We start from the raw sequence: 24551 nt of genomic DNA on the forward strand, positions 1-24551 counted from the left end.
CATAGCAGTCAACTTCCCTCCATGTCACATGTATGCTGATATACGTGGCGAGCCACTGGGGAAACTGGTAACACCAGAAAATCCGTCCACACGGAGGTATCGCACAAAGGAACAGAAGCCATCAGCGGCGTCATACTGCCCTGTAGCATTCATTTTAAGGACAAAATGCAGCCAGACGTACCTCTGGCTACATAATTCACGCTCTCCAGAAATGTAGACAGGGGTGCATATCCACAATCGGCCTGTGTTGAAAGTTTTCCACTTACATTTGAGTGAAACGTATTAGAAACCACAGAAAATACCTGCATGGATCCAAAAATTCCCCTATGTGCATTTGTCTGTAAAACATAAATTAGAGAATAAGCCTTTTTTAAATAAATCTTCTTTGTTTCTTCAAGTAAACATCGACGCTTTAAATGTTTGAAAGCATCTAAAGCAGATTAAGCAGCATTGTCTGGAAGTTTTTTTCCCAAATGTGCAGTCAAACAAAAAGGAAAACAAGTTTCTGCAGACAGCCACAGCCATTGTTGGTAAACTGTCAAACTAAAATGCTCTTGAAAAATTACAAATGATCGCATAGGAGCGTTTCCCCGAAGATTCTTATTTGTTTCTTCAAGTCAATGCTGGCCAAATAAACTCTTCCAAGCTTCAAAGTTTTCAGCAAAGCTTCTGAAGTCTAAACAGATTAAGAGTCATTGTCTGGACCATTTTCCCAACCTTGCAGTCAAACAAAACAGTTTTGGCAGTCTAGCAGAGACAGTGATACTTAAATACAAAATACAATATTAATTTGCTCACCCACAGGTCATCTAAGATGCAGACTTTTTCTTGAGTAGAACATTGAAGAGGATTTTGAGCTTGGTGAATCATATAATGGCAGTGAATGGTGACAGGCTTCTTATAATTAGTTTTTAGGGGTTTTTCACCTTTACAGTGGAGCTTACAGACAGGAAAGTATCGGGAGAAGAGAGAGGGGAAGGGTTGGCAAAAGACCTGGAGCCAGGAATCGAACTAGGGTCGCCGTGAGCACCATGGTGCTATATGTCGGCACACTTAACCACTAGGATATTGGTGGCAAAGTGACAGCAGTGTTTCCTCTAGGATTTTTTCCAGCTGTGGCGGCAGGCCTTTTTTTTTTTACAGAGATCTACCAGCTACCTGTGGTGTTATTTCAATGACGAATGTCGTGAGCGCAGTATTACAAGCAGGGCCGGCGCATCCATAGAGGCGACCTAGGCGGCTGCCTAGGGGGGCAGTATAGAGGGGCGGCGTCCGCAACACCCCAATACCACCCGTGTCCTCAGTTATGTCCGTGACACCTCCCTCACCACCCGCGTTCTCAGATTTATTCGCGCATAGGCGACAGAATAGAGAGGGCGGCGTCAGCAACACCTCCAACAGCACCCGCGCGTCCTCAGTTATATTCGCGCATAGGGCGGCAGAATAGAGAGAGCAGCGTCGGCGACACCTCCCTCTCTCCCTCAACACCCGTGCGTTCTCAGTTATATCCGCGCATAGAGCGGCAGAATAGAGGTCCGCGACACCCGCGCGTCCTCAGTTATTTCCGCGCATAGGGCGGCAGAATAGAGAGAGCAGTGTATTTCCTCTGCTCATGCACAAAACTTCTTGCACACCCTCTCAAATATAAGCCGCTTCAAGAGCGTGCAGATCTTCTTGTGCGCTCTCAAATAAATGCTGATGAAGTGCGTTTATGTAACTAGTATGTCTCCAGCATTTATTAGATTTGCTAGGAATATTTATGAATGTCTCTAATAGACCTACAGAGCGGTATTAATGCGTCCTGAAGTAAATTGAAACGGCTATACGTCGTGTTTGCTGGCATCACGCACCTGCCAGCCAGTCAGTCAGCAGGTCACCTTAAAGGATTAAACAAATGACGCACAGCACTACTACGGTTAAAAACTCATTGCACACGGCATGATTTGAATCGCCGACAGCTCCAGATATTCAGCACGTCAAATATCTCACAGGACTCATCAGCGATTCTCTCAGATTGCGTCTTCGATAGTTCATACTGTGTGATTGTCAGTCACGTGCGCGAGCACCGATTTGCCTGTGATTTCAGGCGTTTGTCTGCAATTTCTTAAAATCTGTTGGGGAGTCAAAATCTGGGCTAAAATCATGCAGTCTGAACTCGGCATTAGTTATTCAAGTTACGCAAGATGTTTTAAGTCAGTTTAACATAATATAAGTTCAATGGAATTTTAAAAGGTTTACTTGATTCAGCTTAAAAAAATAAGGCAAGCAGGATTTTTATTATAGTGTAGATGCATGCTTTAAGTTTTTTATTTTATTATTATTATTATTAATTTTAAATCTCTCTGATGTTGAGATTTTTTTCTTTATTTGATTTTGGTAAAAAACTGTCTGTTAATGTTTGTACATTATGATTTCTTTTACATAGAGTTGAAGTCACATTTCAAGAGTTCACACTTAGCTGATGATTGTTGATAAGCTAGTTTGGCATGCTGTCCCGGGAGAGAGCCCCGAGCTCATGAGAGCCTTGAGCCCGGGGCTCCCTCCCGTTGCAGGAGTTTGAGCTCGGGTAGATCTCGAGAACCCAACCCCTCCTGCTGCTTGAGGGTTGCTAAGGTGATGCGTTGCTGACAGAATTGAATCGAATTTGGTGCTAATTTGGTTTAGTCAATTTACTTAAGTGTCGTGTTTTTGGGAGTGTGGGAGGAAACCAAAGGACCTGGGGAAAACCCACGCAAGCACAGGGAGAACATGAACTCCACACGAAAATGCTGACCGTTTGGGTAGATGCCCGAACCGGAGGCATTTTGCTGTGAGGCCGCAGTGCTAGCCACTGGGCCGCCGTGCTGCCCTGTAGACAAAGGAGGAGGCGAAGGGGTGGAAGGGGGGATTCTTCAAGACGAAGATGACTAAAGGTAAGGTGTTTGGTTATTTATACTTGGTTAGGAGTAGTCTGATTGGTGGTTCGTACATTAGCTTGACTCGGGGCCAGCTGTGTCAATCATAAGCACGTGATCCTCTCGAAATTAGTTTATGAATAAACTTTACTTATTTGCCCTCCTGTGAATTAAAAAAATTGTAAATTTTCCAAAATGATGTTGAACAGATTCAGGAATTTTTCACAGTATTTCCTATAATATTTTTTCTTCTGGAGAAAGTCTTATTTGTTTTATTTCGGCTAGAATAAAAGCAGTTTTTCATTGTTTTAAACTCATTTTAAGGTCAATATTATTAGCCCCCTTAAGCATTATTAGTTTTTTGATAGTCTCCAGAACAAACCTCTGTTATACAATGACTTGCCTAATTACCCTAACTTTACCCTAATTACCCTAGTGAAGCCTTTACATGTCACTTTAAGCTGTATAGAAGTGTCTTGAAGAATATCTAGTCTAATATTATTTACTGTCATCATGACAAAGATAAAATAAATCAGTTATTAGAGATGAGTTATTAAAACTATTATGATTAGAAATGTGCTGAAGAAAATCTTCTTTCTGTTAAACAGAAATTGGGGAAAAATATACAGGAGGGTGAATAATTCTGGCTTTAAGTGTATACTTGAAATTAAAACTGGGGGAAAAAAAAAAGAGCCTCACCTTTCTCCCGGCTTCATTGTTATGTAGGTTCATCAGCCGTCTGGCATTTTTTTTAATCTCCCGAGCATCCACAAACTTCCGTGAGAACTCGATGCCGTATTTAATATCAGCAGAACATCCGCCCCATTTCCAGCCCTCCTCCTGGTTGTAGTAGCCCTGTTTTTCCCTGTCGCAGCCGCAGTGGCTCATGTTGCCCTGGCTGCATGCGGCCGTCACGGCGTGGGCGACCCCAGCAGCGGTGATGGCGTAGGTGAATGCCGCCTCCCTGCTGCCTGGGGGGAAGAGGGAACAGGCTGTGATATCTGCTCAACACAACTCAATAGAACAAGTCTGAACACACACACTAGCAAAATCTATATTGTGTATGTGTGTATACAGCCAAAATATTACACAAGCAGTGGGAAACTCTGCAAAACATTCATTCATTCATTTTCCTTCAGCTTACTCCCTTTATTCATCAGGGGTCCCCACAGCGGAATGAACCGCTAACTTATCCAGCATATGTTTTATGCAGCGGATGCCCTTCCATCTGCAACCCAGAACTAGAAAACACCCATACACACTCATTCACACACACACTCGTACACTACGGCCAATTTAGTTCAGTTCCCCTATAGGGCATGTGTTTGGATTGTGGGGGAAACTGAATCACTCTGACACTGGGAAAACATGCAAACTCCACACAGAAAGGCCAACTGGCCCAGCCAGGACTCGAACTAGCAACCTTCTTGCTGTGAGGTGACAGTGCTAACCTTTGAGCCTCAGTGTCGCCACAACCAAACAATAACATGTTAAATATACAAATTGGAACACATTATCAAACAGTCAGACCACCCTAGCAACCACACAATATTGAACTAGAAGCAAATTAGAACACCTTAGCAACTGCACAGCCACACCCTAGCAACCAGCCTAAACACTGTAGCAACCATCTTTATTTTAGCAACTGCATAGCAACGACATATCATTATGCTAGAAAACAACTGAAAACTAAATTTGCCTAGTAACACCCTAGCAACCAGAGAACAATATTTCAGAAACTGAAACTTAATTAGAACACCTTAGCAACTGCATGTCAACACCTAAGCAACCACAGAATATTGTTCTAAAAAATTTAACACATTAGCAACTGCACAGCCACACCCTAGCAACCTTAACCTAGCAAATCTTAATTTAAGCAACTGCATAGCAACGACATTTCATTATGCTAGAAAATAACTGAAGATTTTATTAGCCTAGCAACACCCTAGCAACCACAGAACAATATTTAAGAAACAAACAAATTAGAACACATTACAAACTGCACAGCCACACCCTATCAACCAGCCTAAACACTGTAGCAACCATCTTTATTTTAGCAACTGCATAGCAACATTATAGCACCGCCATTTCATTGTGCTTGAAAACAACTGAAGACTTAATTTGCCTAGCAACACCCTAGCAACCAGAGAACAATATTTGAGAAACTGAAACTAATTACAATTGTTAGCAACTGCATGTCAACACCCTAGTAACCACATAACATTGTCCTAAAAAAGTAACACCTTAGCAACTGCATGGTAACGCCCTAGCAACCAACCTAAACACTGTAGCAACCACATAACTTTAAAAAAAATCTTGATTTTAGCAACTGCATAGCAACAATATTACATTATTCTAGAAAACAACTGAAGACTCAATTTGCCTAGCAACACCCTAGCAATCACAGAAAAATATTTAAGAAACTAATTAGAACCCTTGAGGAACTGCATGTCAACACCCTAGCAACCACAGAATATTGTCCTAAACAATGAACACATTAGCAACTGCATTGCAATGCCCTAGCAACCACAGAACAATATTTGAGAAACTAATTAGAACACATTAGCAACTGCATGGCAATGCCCTAACAACCACAGAATATTGTCCTAAAAAATTAAAACAGTAGTAACTGCATGGCAATTTCCTAGCAACCACAGAACAATACTTGAGAAAGTAATTAGAACACCATAGCAACTGCATGTCAACACCCTAGCAACCACAGAATATTGTGCTAAAAAATAAACACATTAGCAACTGCACACAACCACACCCTAGCAACCACAGAACAATATTTGAGAAACTATTTAAAACACCTTAGCAACTGCATGGTAATGCCCTAGCAACCACAGAATATTGTCCTAAAAATGAACACATTAGAAACTGCATGGCAATGCTTTAGCAACCACAGAACAATATTTGAGAAACTAATTAAAACACCTTAGCAACTGCATAGTAACGCCCTAGCAACCACAGAATATTGTGCTAAAATTTAACACATTTGCAACTGCATGGCAATGCCCTAGCAACCACAGAACATTATTTGAGAGACTAATTAGAACACCTTAGCAACTGCATGGTAACACCCTAGCAACCACAGAATATTGTCCTAAAAATGAACACATTAGCAACTGCATGGCAATGCCCTAGCAACCACAGAACAATATTTGAGAAACTAATTAAAACACCTTAGCAACTGCATAGTAACGCCCTAGCAACCACAGAATATTGTGCTAAAATTTAACACATTTGCAACTGCATGGCAATGCCCTAGCAACCACAGAACATTATTTGAGAGACTAATTAGAACACCTTAGCAACTGCATGGTAACACCCTAGCAACCACAGAATATTGTCCTGAAAATGAACACATTAGCAACTGCATGGCAATGCCCTAGCAACCACAGAACAATATTTGAGAAACTAATTAAAACACCTTAGCAACTGCATAGTAACGCCCTAGCAACCACAGAATATTGTGCTAAAATTTAACACATTAGCAACTGCATGGCAATGTCCTAGCAACCACAGAACAATATTTGAGAGACTAATTAGAACACCTTAGCAACTGCATGGTAACACCCTAGCAACCACAGAATATTGTGCTAAAATTTAACACATTAGCAACTGCATGGCAATGCCCTAGCAACCACAGAACAATATTTGAGAGACTAATTAGAACACCTTAGCAACTGCATGGTAACACCCTAGCAACCACAGAATATTGTGCTAAAATTTAACACATTAGCAACTGCATGGCAATGCCCTAGCAACCACAGAACAATATTTGAGAGACTAATTAGAACACCTTAGCAACTGCATGGTAACACCCTAGCAACCACAGAATATTGTCCTAAAAATGAACACATTAGCAACTGCATGGCAATGCCCTAGCAACCACAGAACAATATTTGAGAAACTAATTAAAACACCTTAGCAACTGCATAGTAACGCCCTAGCAACCACAGAATATTGTGCTAAAATTTAACACATTAGCAACTGCATGGCAATGCCCTAGCTACCACAGAACAATATTTGAGAGACTAATTAGAACACCTTAGCAACTGCATGGTAACACCCTAGCAACCACAGAATATTGTCCTAAAAATTAACACATTAGCAACTAGCCACATTACCAGCCCCTCAACAGCAGCCTATACACTGTCAAAAATAAACAGCACATGTTTATTTGTTGCTTCAACTTATTAACGTAAAATAACATGATCATCATTGTATAAATATATATATTTCAATAATACTTAGTCATATTTTTATCTTTTAATCTTGATTAAACAATCTAATCCTGTGATTTGACTATTGCGGGTACACACATTACGATATCGATGCCCTAGTATATACATAATTAGGCTACTATAATTGAGAGTGGACTCAAACGAGCATTTATGGTTGTTGTTGACTTCCATTGGGGAGTGTGTGACGCAGCTTCTCATGCAGTGTTTCTGTACACCTTATGCCTAGTTCACACTAGAGGATTTTAAGCCTGATTTGAGCCCGATTTGGAAGTTAACGAGCTCGCCGACAGATCGGGCTGTGATCGGGAAGAAATCTGCGGGTGCTCGGCGCTCGCCGCTCTTTATGTGTGAACTACTGAGCAACGCATCAACGAGGCTCGCTGACGCGTCGCCGACACCTCGCAGACGGAAATCCAACATTCAGCATGCTAAATATTCCAGAGCAGTCGGCCGACTCAACCCCACGTGTGGTCAGATGTAGTGACGAGCTACAGCCAATGAGAGAGCATATCAGCATGAGCCGCGTGCCTGTGTGTTCAGGAGCTCAGCAGAAACATCTGTGATTGGTCAGAATGGGCATCGGTGCACTCGCTTCATTCTGCGTCAGCACAGACATGAGAGTAGGCTATATTAACAGTGGAACTAAAATTCTGTAACTATTAGAATTACCATACTGCTCATTCTGATCGTTTTCATACAAAACGTCATATTGTCACAACATATTTACATTCAAAGCTATTATTGAGATATTAAAATTAAGCTTTGAATGTCTGGCATCATATTTAATGACACCATTACCCTAAAAATATAATATTTTTTTGGTAATACAGCCTATAAATATGTAGTTAAGATACTAAAACACTTAAAGGCTTGGCTTTCATTTTCACTTTCAAACAGGAGCTATTTAACAGCACAGAATATGCTGTTTTGAAAGATATCTGAAGTAAATTGATGTTTTTGCCATCAGAAAGTTTTGTTTATGTTAGCAGGAAGTTGCCAGGCAAGAAAATGCACACATATTTAAAGTCACAGCGAAAAGTATCAGACATGCATGCAGTCATTTTGACCAATATGGTAATTTAAGGCAGAAATGCTCAGTTCTTTACTGTTTTGTAATAAAAAAAATAACAATGTCAGAAAGAAATACACTGATAGTTAGAGAACGGCAGGGTGTTATAAATATGTTTATTTCAAAGAGTTATAAAATTACAAAAATTAAAAACTCTCTGTGTATCTATCCACTGGAACCTTGCAGATGAGTGATTAATCCGCTGATAAATCAGCTGATTTGACGATGTTTTTAAATGCTTTCTCCAAAGCTTGAAAAGCTGTCAGTGATGTCATCAGCACACAAGCAGCCAATAGTGTTCAGCTTTTTTCTGACGACTCCTCCCTCAAATTTTCATTGGCTGTGGTTTGGTAGCTTGAATGAGCTGATGGGGAATGAGTTGTTGTCAGATCATGTAGTGTGTGACCCCCCTCTTGTGGATCGTTCACGGAGTGTTGCGTAGTGTGAACACCTCAGAGGTCAAAAGACACAAAGTCAAGTCATGTAGTGTGAACAGCACAGCGATCTGCTGATGTTTAAAATCCTGTAGTGTGAACTAGGCTTTAAGTGAAGCGAGAGCAGCTGGTGAACAGCGGCCGCAGATGTTGAGCTGGAGGATTCTCAGAGTGTAAGAAAAGCCAAGGTGCTGTCCAAAGTGCTGAAACATCCTGCCAGAGCACCTACAAACCCACCACATGAAACACACACGGTCCACTCGCCCTCCGCTGCTGCAGGTTCACACACACACATCTGGAGCGTTATGCAATATGAAGCAAATGCAGGATATTTACAGTATATCCGCTGAAAGCCCACAAGAAACAAATGACCCCAGAGCAACAGAAAATTGGTCCAGATAGTGTACAGATTATTTTCATTCAGAAATTCCTCGTTACTTTAATAGTTAAAAACAAATAAATAGAAGTGGCTCAGTGAATTAGATCAATGTCAGCATTCAATCGCGCACTTGTTGTTTCGCTGGGGAAAGTAAGCCATATCTGACGCCGGGTTGATTGCGCAGTAGTTACCTGGCTTTGTTGAATTGCGCCCTTCGCTTTGCCACTGACGGAGGGTAGTCTGGGAAGATGCTAATGGGTTTACGTTGATATTGAAGGATTTTCAAAGCGGCAGCTTTGCGGAGGATGTCTTTCAGGACGTGATAGTAATGGAGGCGTATTACGAGTGGGCGCGGTGGATCAAGGGGTTCGGATGCTGGCGAAGGGTCCTGTGAGCTCTGTAAGCCAACCCGGGCTCATTGTGGAAACGTAGCCCCGCGGACGTTTCTGCGGACCGCGATTTACGTCCCGGGAGGTACGTATTCGAGCGTTTTTTTGTTTTCGCGGATCCGCGAGAGGCCGCTGCGCGCGCTTTTTCGCATCTCGGGCGCCTCTCGGGAGCGTGCGGTGTTCGTGCCCGCGTCGTTCTTCCGCGAAAAGCTGCCGGATCGGAAAAAAAAAAACGCAAAAGCCCTCGTCTTCGATTTCGACCGCGTTTTCGGATCCCGCCGCGTTCTCGCCCTTATTTTTCGGATTCAATTTTTTGTCTTACCTGATTTCCGGAACCTGCTGTTCCCTGAACTCGATCCCGGTCGTCGTCCACCGCGGCCGGCTCCGGGGCCTCCGCTCCGCCGACGCAACGCTGTGAGCTAAGCGGACAAACTGATTGCATCGGGAAAGCCCTACACTTGGAGGCGAGCCGTCGGCCGGCGAGCGCGAAGAGGTGGGGCGGAGCGGCGCCACACCGCCCCGTAGCGTTCGCTCGAAAAAAACCAAACGCGGCCTTACGTACCTCCGGCCACGTAAATCGCGGCCTCCAGAAACGTCCACGGGGCTACGTTTCCAGAATGAGCTTGGGTTGCTGTAAGCGGGGCTTCGTCCAACGAGAGTACATCTTTCAGCAAATTGGCAATAAACTCATACACCTGTAATTCTGATATTGTTTCTGCCTTCTAAATCTTCATTGTTTTGTTTAAGACTGAGAACTTCGTTACTGAGGTTAGCCACCTGTTGCTCGGGCTGGCTAATGCTATCAGAGTGCGCAGTGGCGGCTTCTTCTATGTCAGTGACTTTAGCCTGTAGCGTTTGAGATTTCGCTTCAAGATTAGTAATAGACACTCGGGCGATGTTGTTAGTCGTAACAATCTCCGCTCTCAAATTCTTATACACACGCTCAGTGCGCCTTTCCAAATTCTCACAGGTGTCATCTTTTATCTTAGTCATTTCACCTCTGAGTGCTGTGATGGCAGCTAATAGAGCTCGGTTAGGAGGATCCACCTCATCACCGCTGGACTCGTTGGGCTGCGTGTCGGTGGTTGGTCGAGGCCTAGTTGCGTCGATTTCAGTTTCTTAGGTTTTTGTTTGCTCATGTTGAGATATCCAGTCGAACTTGAAGTCTTATTGTTTTAAAAGTAAATGCGTTCTGAAATGATAGATATTACAAAGTTATTGGTACTTGTAAGTTTGTTTTAACAGATTTGGCTAAGGGAGCTCTTAAGACACGTCTTACTCCGTCATCGCTCAGTGGCGCCCCCCATCATGCACTTGTAAAGATTGCTCTAAAAGAATTCACACAAAATATAATTGGGCAATTTTTATTGAATCATTTTGGACATTCATACCTCAAGAAAAACCCAATTACACCTTACACCACCGCTCTAGCAACCACCAAGCACATCCTAGCTACTACACTACTCTACAAAACATTTAGAACACTTCAATAACAGCATAGCAACACGCTTCATAATATAGTGCTTAAACTATTATGCAAACGCCTTAAAACAGCATAGCAACCCATCAGCCATGGATTTTTAAACTAGATATCGCATAGGGACCATGAGCATGCGTCAATAGCGCCGCCATATTGGTACAGTGCTCCCAGGACAAATGTCATTCAACCGCACTATTCAAGACAGTGTTATTACGTGAAGATGCGGGACTTTATCGATATCTACGGGTGTAGTAATGAGCAAACAAAGAAAACAAGACACAAAGGCAGAACATTTCATAGGTAAGGTTTAGTTTTTTACGTTTTTGTATGTTCTGAACTTTTGTGCTAATCAGGTCACGTTATTGATGATAACAGTCACCATAATCACCATAAGGCAAAGTAGCACCAACTCACACTAAACACTCGGCTTATGCTAGTTTTGTTGAATAAAATCAGCAAACAACGCAAAAGAAATATGACAACGAGATGCTGCATTGCCAGAAACTTGTATTATTGTCGACTAAGTGAACGAGTCATTCATAACAGAGATTAATTTCCAAACGAATCACTGCCTCCAATAGAATAGAGGAGAAAGCAGGAGAGGAGCTGTGTTTCAGGACACGGATTAGATCAAATTTAACAGGAAGGGTGGATAGAACATTTTCAGAATTATTCGCCCACCTTTGAATTATTTTTTTAATATTTCCCAAATGATGTTTAACAGAGCAAGGAAATTTTCACAGTATGTCTGATAATGTTTTTTCTTCTGGAGAAAGTCTTATTTGTTTTATTTCGGCTAGAATAAAAGCAGTTTTTAATTTTTAAAACACCATTTTAAGGTCAATATTATTCGCCCCTTTAAGCTATATTTTTTTCGATAGTCTACAGAACAAACCATCATTATACAATAACTTGCCTAATTACCCTAACCTGCCTAGTTACCCTAATTAACCTAGTTAAGCCTTTAAATGTCACTTCAAGCTGTGTAGAAGTGTCTTGAAGAATGTCTGGTCTAATATTATTCACTGTCATCATGGCAAAGAGAAAAAAAAGCAGTTATTAGAGATGAGTTATTAACACTTTTATATTTAGAAATGTTTTAAAATAATCTGCTCTCCACTAAACAGAAATTGGGGAAAATATAAACCAGGGGGCTGATAAATCAGGGGGGCTAATAATTCATCTTCAACTGTATATCTGCAGTATACACATTATATATACACAGTTGAAGTCAGAATTATTCGCCCAGTAGGTATTGTTGTTTCACAGCAAGAAGGTCGCTGGTTCAAGCCTCGGCTCAGTTGGTGTTTCTGTGTGGAGTTTGCATGTTCTCCCTGTGTTCGCATGGGTTTCCTCCGGGTGCTCTGATCTCCCCCACAGTCCAAAGACATGCGGTACAGGTGGATTGGATAGGCTAAATTTTCTGTAGTGTATGTGTGCGTGTGAATGAGTGTGTTTCCCAGGGATGGGAAACACCCATACACACTCACATTCAAAATTATAATAATGATAAAAAACTTAAAGCCGTCATCGCCAATAGCCTAGTGGTTAGTGTGTCGACACAAAGCACCCAGGTGCACGCGGCGACCCGAGTTCGATTCCTGGCTCGAGGTCCTTTGCCGATTCTTCCCCTCTCTCTGCTTTCCTGTCTGTATATCTTCAATGTCCTATCCCAAAAAAGGTGAAAACCCCTAAAAATATTTATAAAAAAACTTAAAGCCTGCAACTCAGAAATGAAAGGTTTAAATATTTCCTGTTAATTTACTCATCAGCTCATCAGAGATGACTTTTTCCTTCAGTAGATACATTTCCTCAATTCATTTCGGTTTAGTCTCTTTCTTAATCAGGGGTCGCCACAGTGAAATGAACCGCCAACTATTCCACCCGGAGGAAACCCACACCAACACGATTGATCATGCTCCATACAGAAACGCCAAATGGCCTAGCTGTGACTCGAACCAGCGACTTTCTTGCTGTGAGGCCACAGTGCTAACCACTGTCAATAAGCCACCTCTTGTCAATCAAAGAAAGTCTTAATATACAAAAACGTACGTATACAAACACCCAAAAATGCATATAAATATTTGGATTGAACTAGCTGTAATACAAAAACATAATATAGAACAATAATATATTTAAAAATAAATAATAATAATATATAAAATAAAATAATATACACGTTTTGTCCAGTTGTCCAAAGAGTACAGCTTCAAGCATGGTTTTGTGTTCAATTTCATCTTGTAAAAAAGAAAACTCTGCTTTGCCCTTTTCAAGAAAAAAAAAATAAAATAAATTACAAGCTCACAAAAGAAAACTTCCCAAATCCAATTTCCAACATTTTCCTTAAATACAGCGTCCCCCGGCCCCACAATCTTTCCTATCCATCGCGCAGGCGGCTCCCAATCAGGCTGCCGTCCACATCGGGTTAACGGTACGAGAGCGCCATATACTCACAAACGCCAAAGTGAATAAAGCACATCAGATTCGGCCAGACCCAAAGCCTGACTCCAGTCCAGCTAGAAGCACCCTGGGATAGCCTCGAACCCTGCCAGTGGAAAACTGGACAGACCAGAAAACCCTCAAAGAACTTGGACGGGAACAGCAGAGGAATATTAAAACAGATGTCTAATAGAGTTTAGTGGCAAGTGTCTGCGACAGAATCCAAGATCGCTTGTGGAAGAGCAACACTCGCTCTCTGTTTACCCTGGTTTTACATATATATCTGACCTTAGGTAAAGAAGGCGGGTGGATGGACGGCTGCGCGCTCTGGCTCAGATGGATGAGAGCAAACCACTAAACAAATCACGTTTGACACGGCTGAGGAGATTTACAACCTCAGAGAGAACAAACAATCCCGCTGAACCCTGCGATGGCCTGGGCAGCTCTCAATGCTTCACTCGTGCTGCTGCAGAACAGTCTCGAGTGCACTTGAAGGACGTTTAGGGGACTTTGAGGTTGCAGAATACTCTATGGAAATCATCTGAGGTCAGCGAGAGCATCAAGAAGAGTTATGATGAATCTACGGCCAGCAAATTAGTTTAGACAACACAGTGCTACAATGCAAACTCAATGTAAACTCCATTGATTGATAAAGCAATCAAGATAATGCTCAGGCTTCTGGTAACAGGTTTTAATTTTGCGATTAAGTGCTGGAGCTTTTACTGGGCTCGAAAATTAAGAGTTTTTCTTGGTACTCCTACTTCAAAAATTTAGGCGCATCAGACTTCAAGAGTTCACACTTAGCTGATGATTGACAGTAAAGCTAGTTTGGCGTGCTGTCCCGGGAGAGAGCCCTGAGCTTATAAGATCCTCGAGCCCTGGGCTCCCTCCTGTTGCAAGGCGAGAGGGGAGTTTGAGCTCAGGTAGATCTCGATGACTCCCCCTCTTGCTTGTTGTAGCTAAGTGTCAGATATAGATGCTGAAAGGTGTACTCAGAGTTTAGCTAATGTATTTGGATTAATGGTTTAGAGTGCTTGTTTTTGAACTGTGGGAGGAACCGGAGGACCCGGGGAAAACCCACGCGACCACGGGGAGAACGAGCAAACTCCGCACAGAAATGCCGTCTGGTTTGGAAAGGAATTAAACCAGGGGCATTCTTGCTGTGAGGCAACAGCGCTAATCGCTGGCCACCGTGACGCCCGTTTGAAAGGAGGGAAAGTAGGGTTGGGTGGGGGCGTTTCTTCAAGACGAAGATATTGAGATGAGAAAAGTCTGGTTATTTATAGTAAGTTAAGGATCGTCTGATAGGATAATCAGTCATTAGTAGGGATGTAACGGTATCAGAATTTCACGGTACGGTAATACCTCGGTATGAATGTCACGGTACGGTATTTATTGAATCATTTACAGGAAAAAACAAAACTTATGAAAATACTCCAAAAAAGTGCCAAAAGTGTCAATGACATACAAATTAGCCATCTATCTGTAAGCTTTGAAACAGGAACTTCAATTTTAATAACAAAAAAATATTAAACCATGTAAAAAAATAAAGTTTCAATTTAGTATTGTTGAAAACTCATCACATTCAACATTTAATCACACACTCACTTAGATAGAGATGGGTTTTAAGGAAAATTATCATATAACTATAATCTGGTAAAAGCTGGTATCTCTGGGTATTTACAATGTCCCCTGCAACAGAAAAAAAACCTCTCATTTGGGACTGAGGTTTCTGGGACAGAGAGATATGACTTGGCCCAGGTTGACAGCAGTGGGTAACGTTGTGCATTGTCTTTCCCCCACTTGAGAGGACAAACCATGAGTAAGATAGAGGTCTCATGTCTGCATCAATCTGAACAGTGTGCTGACAACACCGCTATTCAGTACGCGCGCGACAACACAGCTGATAAGAACTCGCGCGACAACACAGCTGATAAGAACTCGCGCGACAACACAGCTAATAAGAACTCGCGCGACAACACCGCTATTCAGTACGCGCGCGGCGACAACACCCGCTTTAGAGTTTTCCAGCTCTTTTTCATCCCCGCTTCTTGCAGCACACTCCATTTCCGCATTACTGGATCTGTAGTGACAACAGACCGCAAGGGATGATGGTCAAGCATGGGCTGATGGGAATTGTAGTTTCCGCTACCTCCCGTTCGCTTCATTCGCCTGAGCAAATTTTCTCAGAAGACCTATAGTTTTACCGAGTCATGCGACTTCGGTAATATCGAAAAAAATTAATATTGCGGTACGACGGTATTTACAATACCGTGACATCCCTAGTCATTAGCTAAAGTTGGAACAGCTGTGAACAATCATAAGCACGTGATCCTCTCGAAATTTGTTTATAAATAAACTTCACAAAATTTAGTCGCACCCACCAAAAATGATGAGCACCGTTACTACAAGCTTTATATGAACAGATTCTATATTAACGCTCTAATCACAACTAACAAATAAAAATTAGCATGCGCTCACTGGCTGCCCTGTACACACTGCTTGCTGTATGCTGTTCTCACGGGTGCTGTCCAGGCACGTGCACACATAGGGCTCAACCGGTGCAGTGCACATGCCCTTTTTAGTCTTGGATAGAAAGTGTCCTTCCAAAATGATCAAAAGTGCCCCCACGACACAACCCCCCTCCCACCCTTCAGTAGGCGCGCGACAACACCGCTGATTAGAACGTGCGCGTGACGACAACAACAACAACTACCCCACAGTCTCTGCACGGGCCTGGTGCTGTCTGATATTGGACAGATGATATTGACATTTGACTTATTATTTGCATATGTCATCTTAATAGCAGTAACGGTCTTTTCATGAGCTGCAATATTAGTTTCATCTTATTAAATGAAGAATGAAATAACATTAGAACATCTCGTGCAAACACTGTTCCCTGAAAACTCTGTCCCGCCGGCTTTACAGGGAATGCTTAAGGGTGCTTTCACACCTGCTTTATTTAGTTGGATTGAATCGCACTAGAGTTCGTTTTCCCTCTTGGTGCGGTTCGTTTGGGCAGGTGTGAATGCAGCAATCGTACTCGAGTGCGCACCAAAAGCGGACCAAATAAGTGTACCGAGACCTGCTTGAAGAGGTGGTCTCGTTAGGCTTTCAAAAAGAACCCTGGAGCGGTTCGTTTGTGGTGAGAATATGATCCGCACTAAAACAGGTCCAACCGCAAAAAGTACTGCGCCTTTTGGACTAATCCAGCTGCCGTAGGCCGATGCGCTGTGCATTATGGGATATGGAGGAAAAATATTAGTTGACATCGCTTTACCAACAGAGATAGAGAGGGGAAAACATTACCTAATGGATCATTGGTAATATTTCCGCAAGATGAGCGTGTCGCAGTTTAGCTAAATTAATTCACGTCTCCTCCTGAAGTGACGAGCGACGCATTAAACACTGTTTTCCAGCCGCGCTTCATTCTCCAAATGTATAGTTTGTCTAAAGCAGAATCGGTCAGCGCAGTCGTCCCTCCGGAGTAAAAGCGACATTTTGTGTCTGCCGGTTTTGTTTACTTGCGGGAGTTCACTGGCATTTTCCTGCACGTGAATTCTGACCAATCAATAAGCAGTTTAGGAAATATGTTCAACAACATCTGGCCAATGAGAGATGTGGATTTTGTCAGATGACTGCATTTTGGTTCGTTTTTAACTGGTTCGGACCAAAGCCAGCAGTGTGGTGTGAAAACGACCCAAAGACGGCAGAAAATGCAACAATGTATCATTTATTACCCTTGGTCCGGACCAGATGAAGCGATCTACAGATGTGAAAGCACCCTTAGTCACGTTCATAGCAGACTTTAAACGCTGGAAGTCTTTTATCCACTCTTCGAAAAGTGTAAATGCAGGATTGACATTCAGCACACAATCACTAATCCATACCTGTCAACCCTCCCGTTTTTCCTGGGACTCTCCTGTGTTTTACAGTTCTATCCCACTATCATCCTGGGACGGTATTTTCCCATATTTCTCCCGTATTTTCAGTCTTTCTCTGAAGAGCTGAGCCTCCCTATACGCAAAACATACCGCCGAACCACCAGGGGACGCCACTTGCTCTTAAATGTGAGTCTGTTCTGTGCTTTCGCTTTGTTTAGGAAAGAAAACACTTATAAATAAATATAAAAACAGCGTGTTTCCTTTTCATTACAGGTGCCATCGCTGCTCCTATGAAATCATCAAAACAGTCAAATAGAGGTGCATGACTATCAGCTGACGCGCTCCATACTGATAAACAGACGCTGTTTACCAAACGGATTCTGTACACGCGATTCAAAGCAGAGTGAAAGTCTGGGTTTTGGGTGCTTGTTTAAAAAGACAAATATACATAATTAATAATAATAACATATGAACATGTCGATCTTGGTGGGTTTTTTTTTCAGACACAACTAATTTTGTCTTAAATTAGCATAAACAGTTAGGAAAGCAGTCGAATGCTTTTATTATAATGTTAGATGTGTGCATTTTTAAAGTGACACCTGTTATTTAATGTAATTTAAAAAATCTTAATAAATAAGAGATTCATTCGTTGCTCTTTAATCAGAATGTGTACGTTATATACAGGGGAGAAACGGCTAATGAGATTGACAGCTTGATTCTATTTCATTATAATAGCTATTCATTTTAATAAGCTTTTTTCTTTTATTAATAATAATTTTTGAAAAAACATATTACTGACCATTTAACTGTTTATTTACAACGGAACAGCTCCAGATGAACATATTTAGTAGAGGTGTGAACCTATACTGTTCTCACGGTTCGGTTCGGTTACGATTATCATGCCTTCGATTCGGTTCAATTCGTTATCACGGTGCATTGACGATGCTTTCTATATACAGTGTTATATTTTAGGGGGGAGGCTATAACAAGCTGTCTGTATAAACACAGACACACAGCACCACACTGTCTCTCATTCAAACACATACACAAACATAGACAGCACCAAACAAACACACACACACACACACACACTAAAGCCCTCACAACAGGGAGAGCTCGCGCAGAGCGGAGCAGAAAAACTAAACAAAAAAAAAAACGAAAAAAGGAAGCACTTTTCCGACGGTCCCTTACTGAGAGCTCCTCTCAGTGCAAATTGCGAGGGCTTAAACGGAGCAGTGCTCGTAATGTTGAGCGAAAAAAAAGACGGCTGTGAAACATAACCAGCTTTGTCTTTTTGTAGGAAACACACTTTAGATCTTTTTAGGGTAAGAGGTTTTTGAGTTATTGCCGTCTATTACTGAATGTGTGTCAGGAATATCGAAAACAAAACCAACTGAAGCGCGCTCATTTCTGGCACCCCCCTGGATATACAGCGCCCTCAGCATTTGCCTATGGTGCCTATGCCACGGGCCGGCCCTGAGTTGGCTGAGTGTTGTAAATACCCGTGCTCACCTCCCTCGCGACAGAGCGCATATGAGGTAAATGACGTCAGTACATAATAACCGGTTATGATTATTACTGAACTGATACCGAATTGTCTGCATCGCGGTGCACCGAAAAAAAAACAAATTTGACACCCCTAATATTTAGTAATTTGGGGATTTTTTTTTTTTTGGGGGGGGGGTGGATGCATATGCCTTATTTTCACATCCCATATTTCACATATTTTGACAGGTATGCACTAATCAGACGTGTCATTATTTGTAACTTTAGGTGGTTTCTAAAACTACATCGGTCAGTGTTGCGTTCATTCTCTTGTATCGGAACTGAGTGATTGACAGCTGATACCGATCCATTCGCGTTCTGTTCTAGCGCAGTGGGCCAATAAGAAGAGCTTAAAGGTGGCAGCAGCAAGTTGACATGTTTTAAACCATTCCTGAGTGCTGCGTTTGGCGTTTTTAGGTGCATAGATGCTTAATGCGTGAATGCCTCCTAATTCCGCACATGTGGGGAACATTTTGCTGTGAAAACTGGTCGCACGACAACAATTATATGCACTCGCACAAATGCTCCCAAATATATTTAGAGGTTGCATGGATAAAATTTGGCGCGCATGTGCGACCAAAACGATCGCAATTGCAAGACCTGTTTTATAATGGTATAAGGTATTATCACAGCACTGACCGAAGCTAATAAAAAGATGACATTAGATCACTTTAAATACAGACATAAATGTCATAAATGAAATGCTGAGTGTGTGATTGTGTTGTTATGAACAAACTCCAGCACAAATGCGAACACAAAGCAAACCATGAACCTAAACATAGCAGATTTACTGAACTGATGAGTTAAATGAACAGTCGGAACGAGTTCGCCAATGATCTGCTTGAAGGGCTCATTTCTAGATTCTGTATGTAAAGCAGGTCTTTAATCAAAACTGCATCCAGATACGCCTCAGAAAGCTCTATTGTGCAGAAGAGGAACATTTGAATGATCTAAAAGATCTGTGATCAAAGAGAGCGTTATCACACACACGCATCTCAGCACGCATGAAAACGAGAAGCTTTATATTTAAAGTGTCCATGATAAGGGTGAAAGTCTGTCCAATGCGACCAATCAGAAGCCAGGGATGATCTGATAGTGACTAACGACCGCACTTCCTGTTTCCATCCAGATACACACACACACACACACACACACACACAGAGAGGGAGAGTCTGCTGAGTCAGCACTGCTTTCTGCTCACTAAAACACACACACACTAGACTTTCATGTTTTATGTGGACTTCCCATAGACATAATTTTGTGGTGGTGCAGTAGGTAGTGCTGTCGCCTCACAGCAAGAAGGTCTCTGGTTCGAGCCTCAGCGTGATCAGTTGCCGTTTCTGTGTGGAGTTTGCATGTTCTCCCCGTGTTCGCGTGGGTTTTCTCTGGGTACTCCGGTTTCCCCCACAGTCCAAACGCATGCGGTACAGGTGAATTGGGTAGGCTAAATTGTCCGTAGTGTAAACAGAGATGGGTTGCAGCTGGAAGGGCATCCGCTGTGTAAAAATATATGCTAGATAAGTTGGCGGTTTATTCCGCTGTGGTGACCCCTGATTAATAAAGGGACTGAGCCGAAAAGAAAATGAATGAATGAATATTCTGTCCTCTTCCCCCAATCCTACCCATAAACGCAAACTTTTCCTGAAAACGTGGACTGATTCATTACCAGTCTTCATTACAGAAACACACAAAACTGCAGCCTTTTCTGTCTGATATTCAGGCAAAATTGAACATGAATGCTGATGCCTTTTAAATGAACCCTAATTAGCAAATAAGAGGAGTAATGGGTTAATTTGGCCTCTTTAGACAAAGATAGATGAGAGCTGGATCTATTTCAGCCCAAATGTACAGACATTTTTAAAGAGGTGGTCCACTACAACCTCATATTTGAAACTTTAGTTGATGTGTAATGTAGCTGTGTGAACATAAACAAATCTCTGAATGTGAGACGCTCAAAGTTCAATGCGAAGGGAGACTTTGGCTGCGTCCGAAACCGCCTACTACTCAGTAGATACTACATTTGAATTTAAACGTACTACTCGGCCGTTAGAAAAGTACGTTCTATACAGTATGAATGTGAAAAGTTTTAATAGAATTCGGATGTGCTACATCTGCCATTTTGACATAGTCATGTGACCTACCTGCGCCATTTGCGTCGCTTTACTTCCATTCATGAATTCGCTCGCGGGGCATCATGGGACAGCGCAGCATGCATGGGATGCGCACTCCAGAATCTCGCCAGAAGTAGTGAGTCATCCGGGTACTTCTTGCATAATGTTTTTTGAATTCTATGAATTCAGACATACTACTCGGCTCGCATACTGATTTTAGCGTACTATATAGTATGGAAGTATGCGGTTTCGGACGCAGCCTTTATCTTTTATAGAGTTAGCTTAGCAAAGCCTACAGCAAGGCCCATGTCATATACAGTACAGATACTTAATTAATAACTCACTATAAATTAAAGCATTAAGGTATGCTGTTTTTTGTTTAAATTTTGTTTAAATAAAAGGTCACCTGAAGCTTTCGGCATGAGCCACGGCTGTGTTCAAAATGACATCAATGTTTTCAAAGTGCACTGCGAAGGGAGCACAATTGCAAACATGAAAATCGCTAAAACTAAACTGCAAAAATAGTTTGAAAGCAAATTACACATAAGAGAGATGACCTTAATGCTTTTTAAAAATCATTCCGAGTTTAAATGTTTGAAGGTTCTATGAATAGGGCAGGGGGGGTCAACCCTGTTCCTGGAGAGCCACCTTCCTGCAGATTTCAGTTGCAACCCATATTAAACACACCTGAACCAATTAATTAGGACCTGAACACCACGTGATAATTACAGGCAGGTGTGTTTGATATGGGTTGCAACTGAAATCTGCAGGTAGGTCAATCTCCAGGAACAGGGTTGGCCACCCCTGGAATATGGCATAGGGGGGATAAAGCCGCCTTTTCACTGCACACAACAACCGACAAGCGACAGACCGGAAGTCATTCATTTCCAATGGAGAGCAGTCCGGGAGCTGCGTAGAGTTCCGATCATCTCCGTATGCGGAAAATTCGGATCCGAATTGAGTTGAAATATTTGAACTCCTGCGACTAGACCGTATGCGACCTGCCGACCGGATATGATGTATTCCAGTTTTGTCCAAGCAGATCCGTGCGCGCAAGATAAGAAATAGGAGTTTATTTGGTTATTTTTTGAATCTAAGAAGTCAAAATAAAAAAATAAAAATTCTGTTCATAAATGTAAGTAAGAAAGTAATAAAAATATATATTTTAATGTTGTCTCCGCATTCCCTCCAATATTTTAGCGGTCTATGAGTTTCTAGTATTCATTCATTCATTAAACTATGTAAACGCACAGAGAATAAAGGCTCTTGCTTTTGCACTCCTTTATTTCGGACACCGTGTCAATCAGTTTCTCCCCCACGGTGCACGACAACACTGAAAAAACTGTGCGGCTGCCACAAGGGGGCGTATTCCGACAGTCGTGTTCAAATGTCGTGTGCAGTGGAAAGGCGGCTGAACTGGGAATAGAACACAGGAACTATGATTCTAACTACAGCTCCAGAAGTGTGGTTGAAAGCATACAATGGAACGATGGAACTTAGTTGGCTAATGATGGTTTTCGGAAACACACCCCTGACAGATGCGCAAAAGCGCATGCTATTAGAGACGTGACACTTTTCCTAGTGACATGGAGCTGATGCATGAATCACAGCAGGTTATGTTAGCTGACCAATCAGAGCCTCTTGAGGATGGGCATTCAGAGGAACTCGAACATATAGCAGTGGTTTTGATGTTAGCTGAGTAGCTGTATATAATCAAAGTAGGATATATGAACAAAAAAAATGAAGCATGAGCATCTTATAAACACAACCAAGCCTAAAAAAAAGTCTGGACCAGCCCTTTAATGTTCGCCAACATTTGCACAATAATCTATTTCTTATCTTCTCACTGTCTCAATGACTTACAGTGTTTAGCAAAACATCAGAATATATTTAGAAGATTTTAAATTGATTAGAAGATTAGCCTTAAATTGTAATGTAATTATATGTATGCAATTATTTTCAGTTATATTTAATTATATAATAATAATAGTAATAAATAAATACAATTAGATACAGTATATAAGCAAATTAAATTGTATAAATGAGTTAAAAGCAAACATTAAAACATATATAAATGCAAAAGAATGCAAAAATTTCACACAAAAAAATACAAAATGTATTTATTCATTTTTCTTTAGCTTAGTTTCTATTTCAGAGGTGGCCACAGAGGAGTAAACCCCCAATTATCCCACGTTTTAACAGCAGATGCCCTTTCAGCTGCAACCTTGTACTGGGAAACCATACACTACAGCCAAATTAGTTTATCTAACTCACCTACAGCGCATGTGTTTGAACTGTTGGGGAAACCAGAGCACCCATAGGAAACCCATGCCAACACGGGGAGAACATGCAAACTCCACACAGAAACGCCAGCTGGCCTAGCCAGGACTCGAACCAGCTACCTTCTTGCTGTGAGGCGACAGTGCTAATATATTTGCATACTGTATAGTTGCACAGTGCATTATAATTTGCCTAAAACACAATGCCCTCTACATCTGCAAGCTGATTCCTCATATCACTGTCTACGTTTTGGATCAGAGCTGGTGTCTGTCTGTAGATCTGAGAGCACACACTGACTTCCAGAGGCTCTGAAATCGAGGATGCTGAAACCCAATCCTTCCTTCAATCCAGTCTTCAGGGGCTCAGAAATCCTCAATAACCAGCTATTAATGTGCGCCGCAGAGAGAGAGAGAAAGAATTAACTCTGCGGTCACTTGATCATCATCTCCAGATCGGCTCCTTACGAGCACCAACAATTCAGCGGTTTCAATCTGGAGGATTTACAATGAGAAAGAAAAAATCCCTGGACGTTTGTACAGTCGTTCTGAATGCATCAAGATATTCCTGGAATTGACTGAAACATTGATTTTATCGTCATTTACTGAAAGACTTCGTTGCACTTCATTGTAAACTGCAAGTGCACAGTATTGAAAAACTACAAAGGTAGACGTTCAGCTTTTCATTTTCAGATGAGCCACGTCTTTGACAGTGACACAAATATGTAGAATAACATGTCTGTTTTGTGTTTGTGGCTTTGTGTTGGCTTTTAGTCGCTATAATGTTGACAAAAATGACACATTCACTTATTGTCAGCCACGTAATTCATTCTAAACGGCAATAGAGTTTTAAAAATTGTTTTATAGTTTAATTGGTGGTTCATTCCGCGGTGGAGACCCCTGATAACCAGGGACTTAATAGTGAGTGAATCTTACAGATTTCATTCATTCTTTTTTTTACAGCTTGGTCACTTTATTAATCAGGGGTCGCCACAGCGGAATGAACCGCCAACTTATTCAGCATTTGTTTTACGCAGTGGATGCCCTTCCAGCTGCAACCCATCACTGGGAAACATCTATACACACTCAAACACCACGGAAAATTTTTCAGCCTACCCAATTCACCTGCATGTCTTTGGACTGTGGGGAAACCGGAGCACCCGGAGGAAACCCACACCAACACGGGGAGAACATGCAAACTCCACACTGAAATACCAACCAACCCAGCCGAGGCTCGAACCAGTGACCTTGCTGTGAGGCGACAGCACTACCTACTGCGCCCCCGCGTCATCCCATTTTACTGATTTAATGTAATTTATTTAATCAGCAGTCTTCTGTTCACTAAAACACAAAGACACACTGGACTTTCATGTTATATGGGGACTTCCCATAGAGATAATT

At 41.9% G+C, this 24551-nt stretch overlaps 1 protein-coding gene across 4 annotated transcripts in view; it reads right to left on the reverse strand.

Annotated features, from left to right (window-relative positions):
* wnt7bb (wingless-type MMTV integration site family, member 7Bb) overlaps positions 1-24551 on the reverse strand; it is a 77852-nt gene that overhangs the window by 12761 nt on the left and 40540 nt on the right. For 2 of the 4 annotated variants that reach the window (XM_073942608.1, XM_073942607.1), the window contains exon 3: positions 3594-3861. In XM_073942608.1, coding sequence (XP_073798709.1) covers positions 3594-3861 — 268 coding nt within the window. Of the gene's footprint in view, positions 1-3593; positions 3866-24551 lie in introns of all 4 variants that reach the window. The other 2 variants (XM_073942606.1, XM_001920184.9) reach the window with 1 other exon arrangement.

This window comes from Danio rerio, chromosome 25, assembly GCF_049306965.1.
Source record: "Danio rerio strain Tuebingen ecotype United States chromosome 25, GRCz12tu, whole genome shotgun sequence".
Taxonomy (NCBI): domain Eukaryota; kingdom Metazoa; phylum Chordata; class Actinopteri; order Cypriniformes; family Danionidae; genus Danio; species Danio rerio.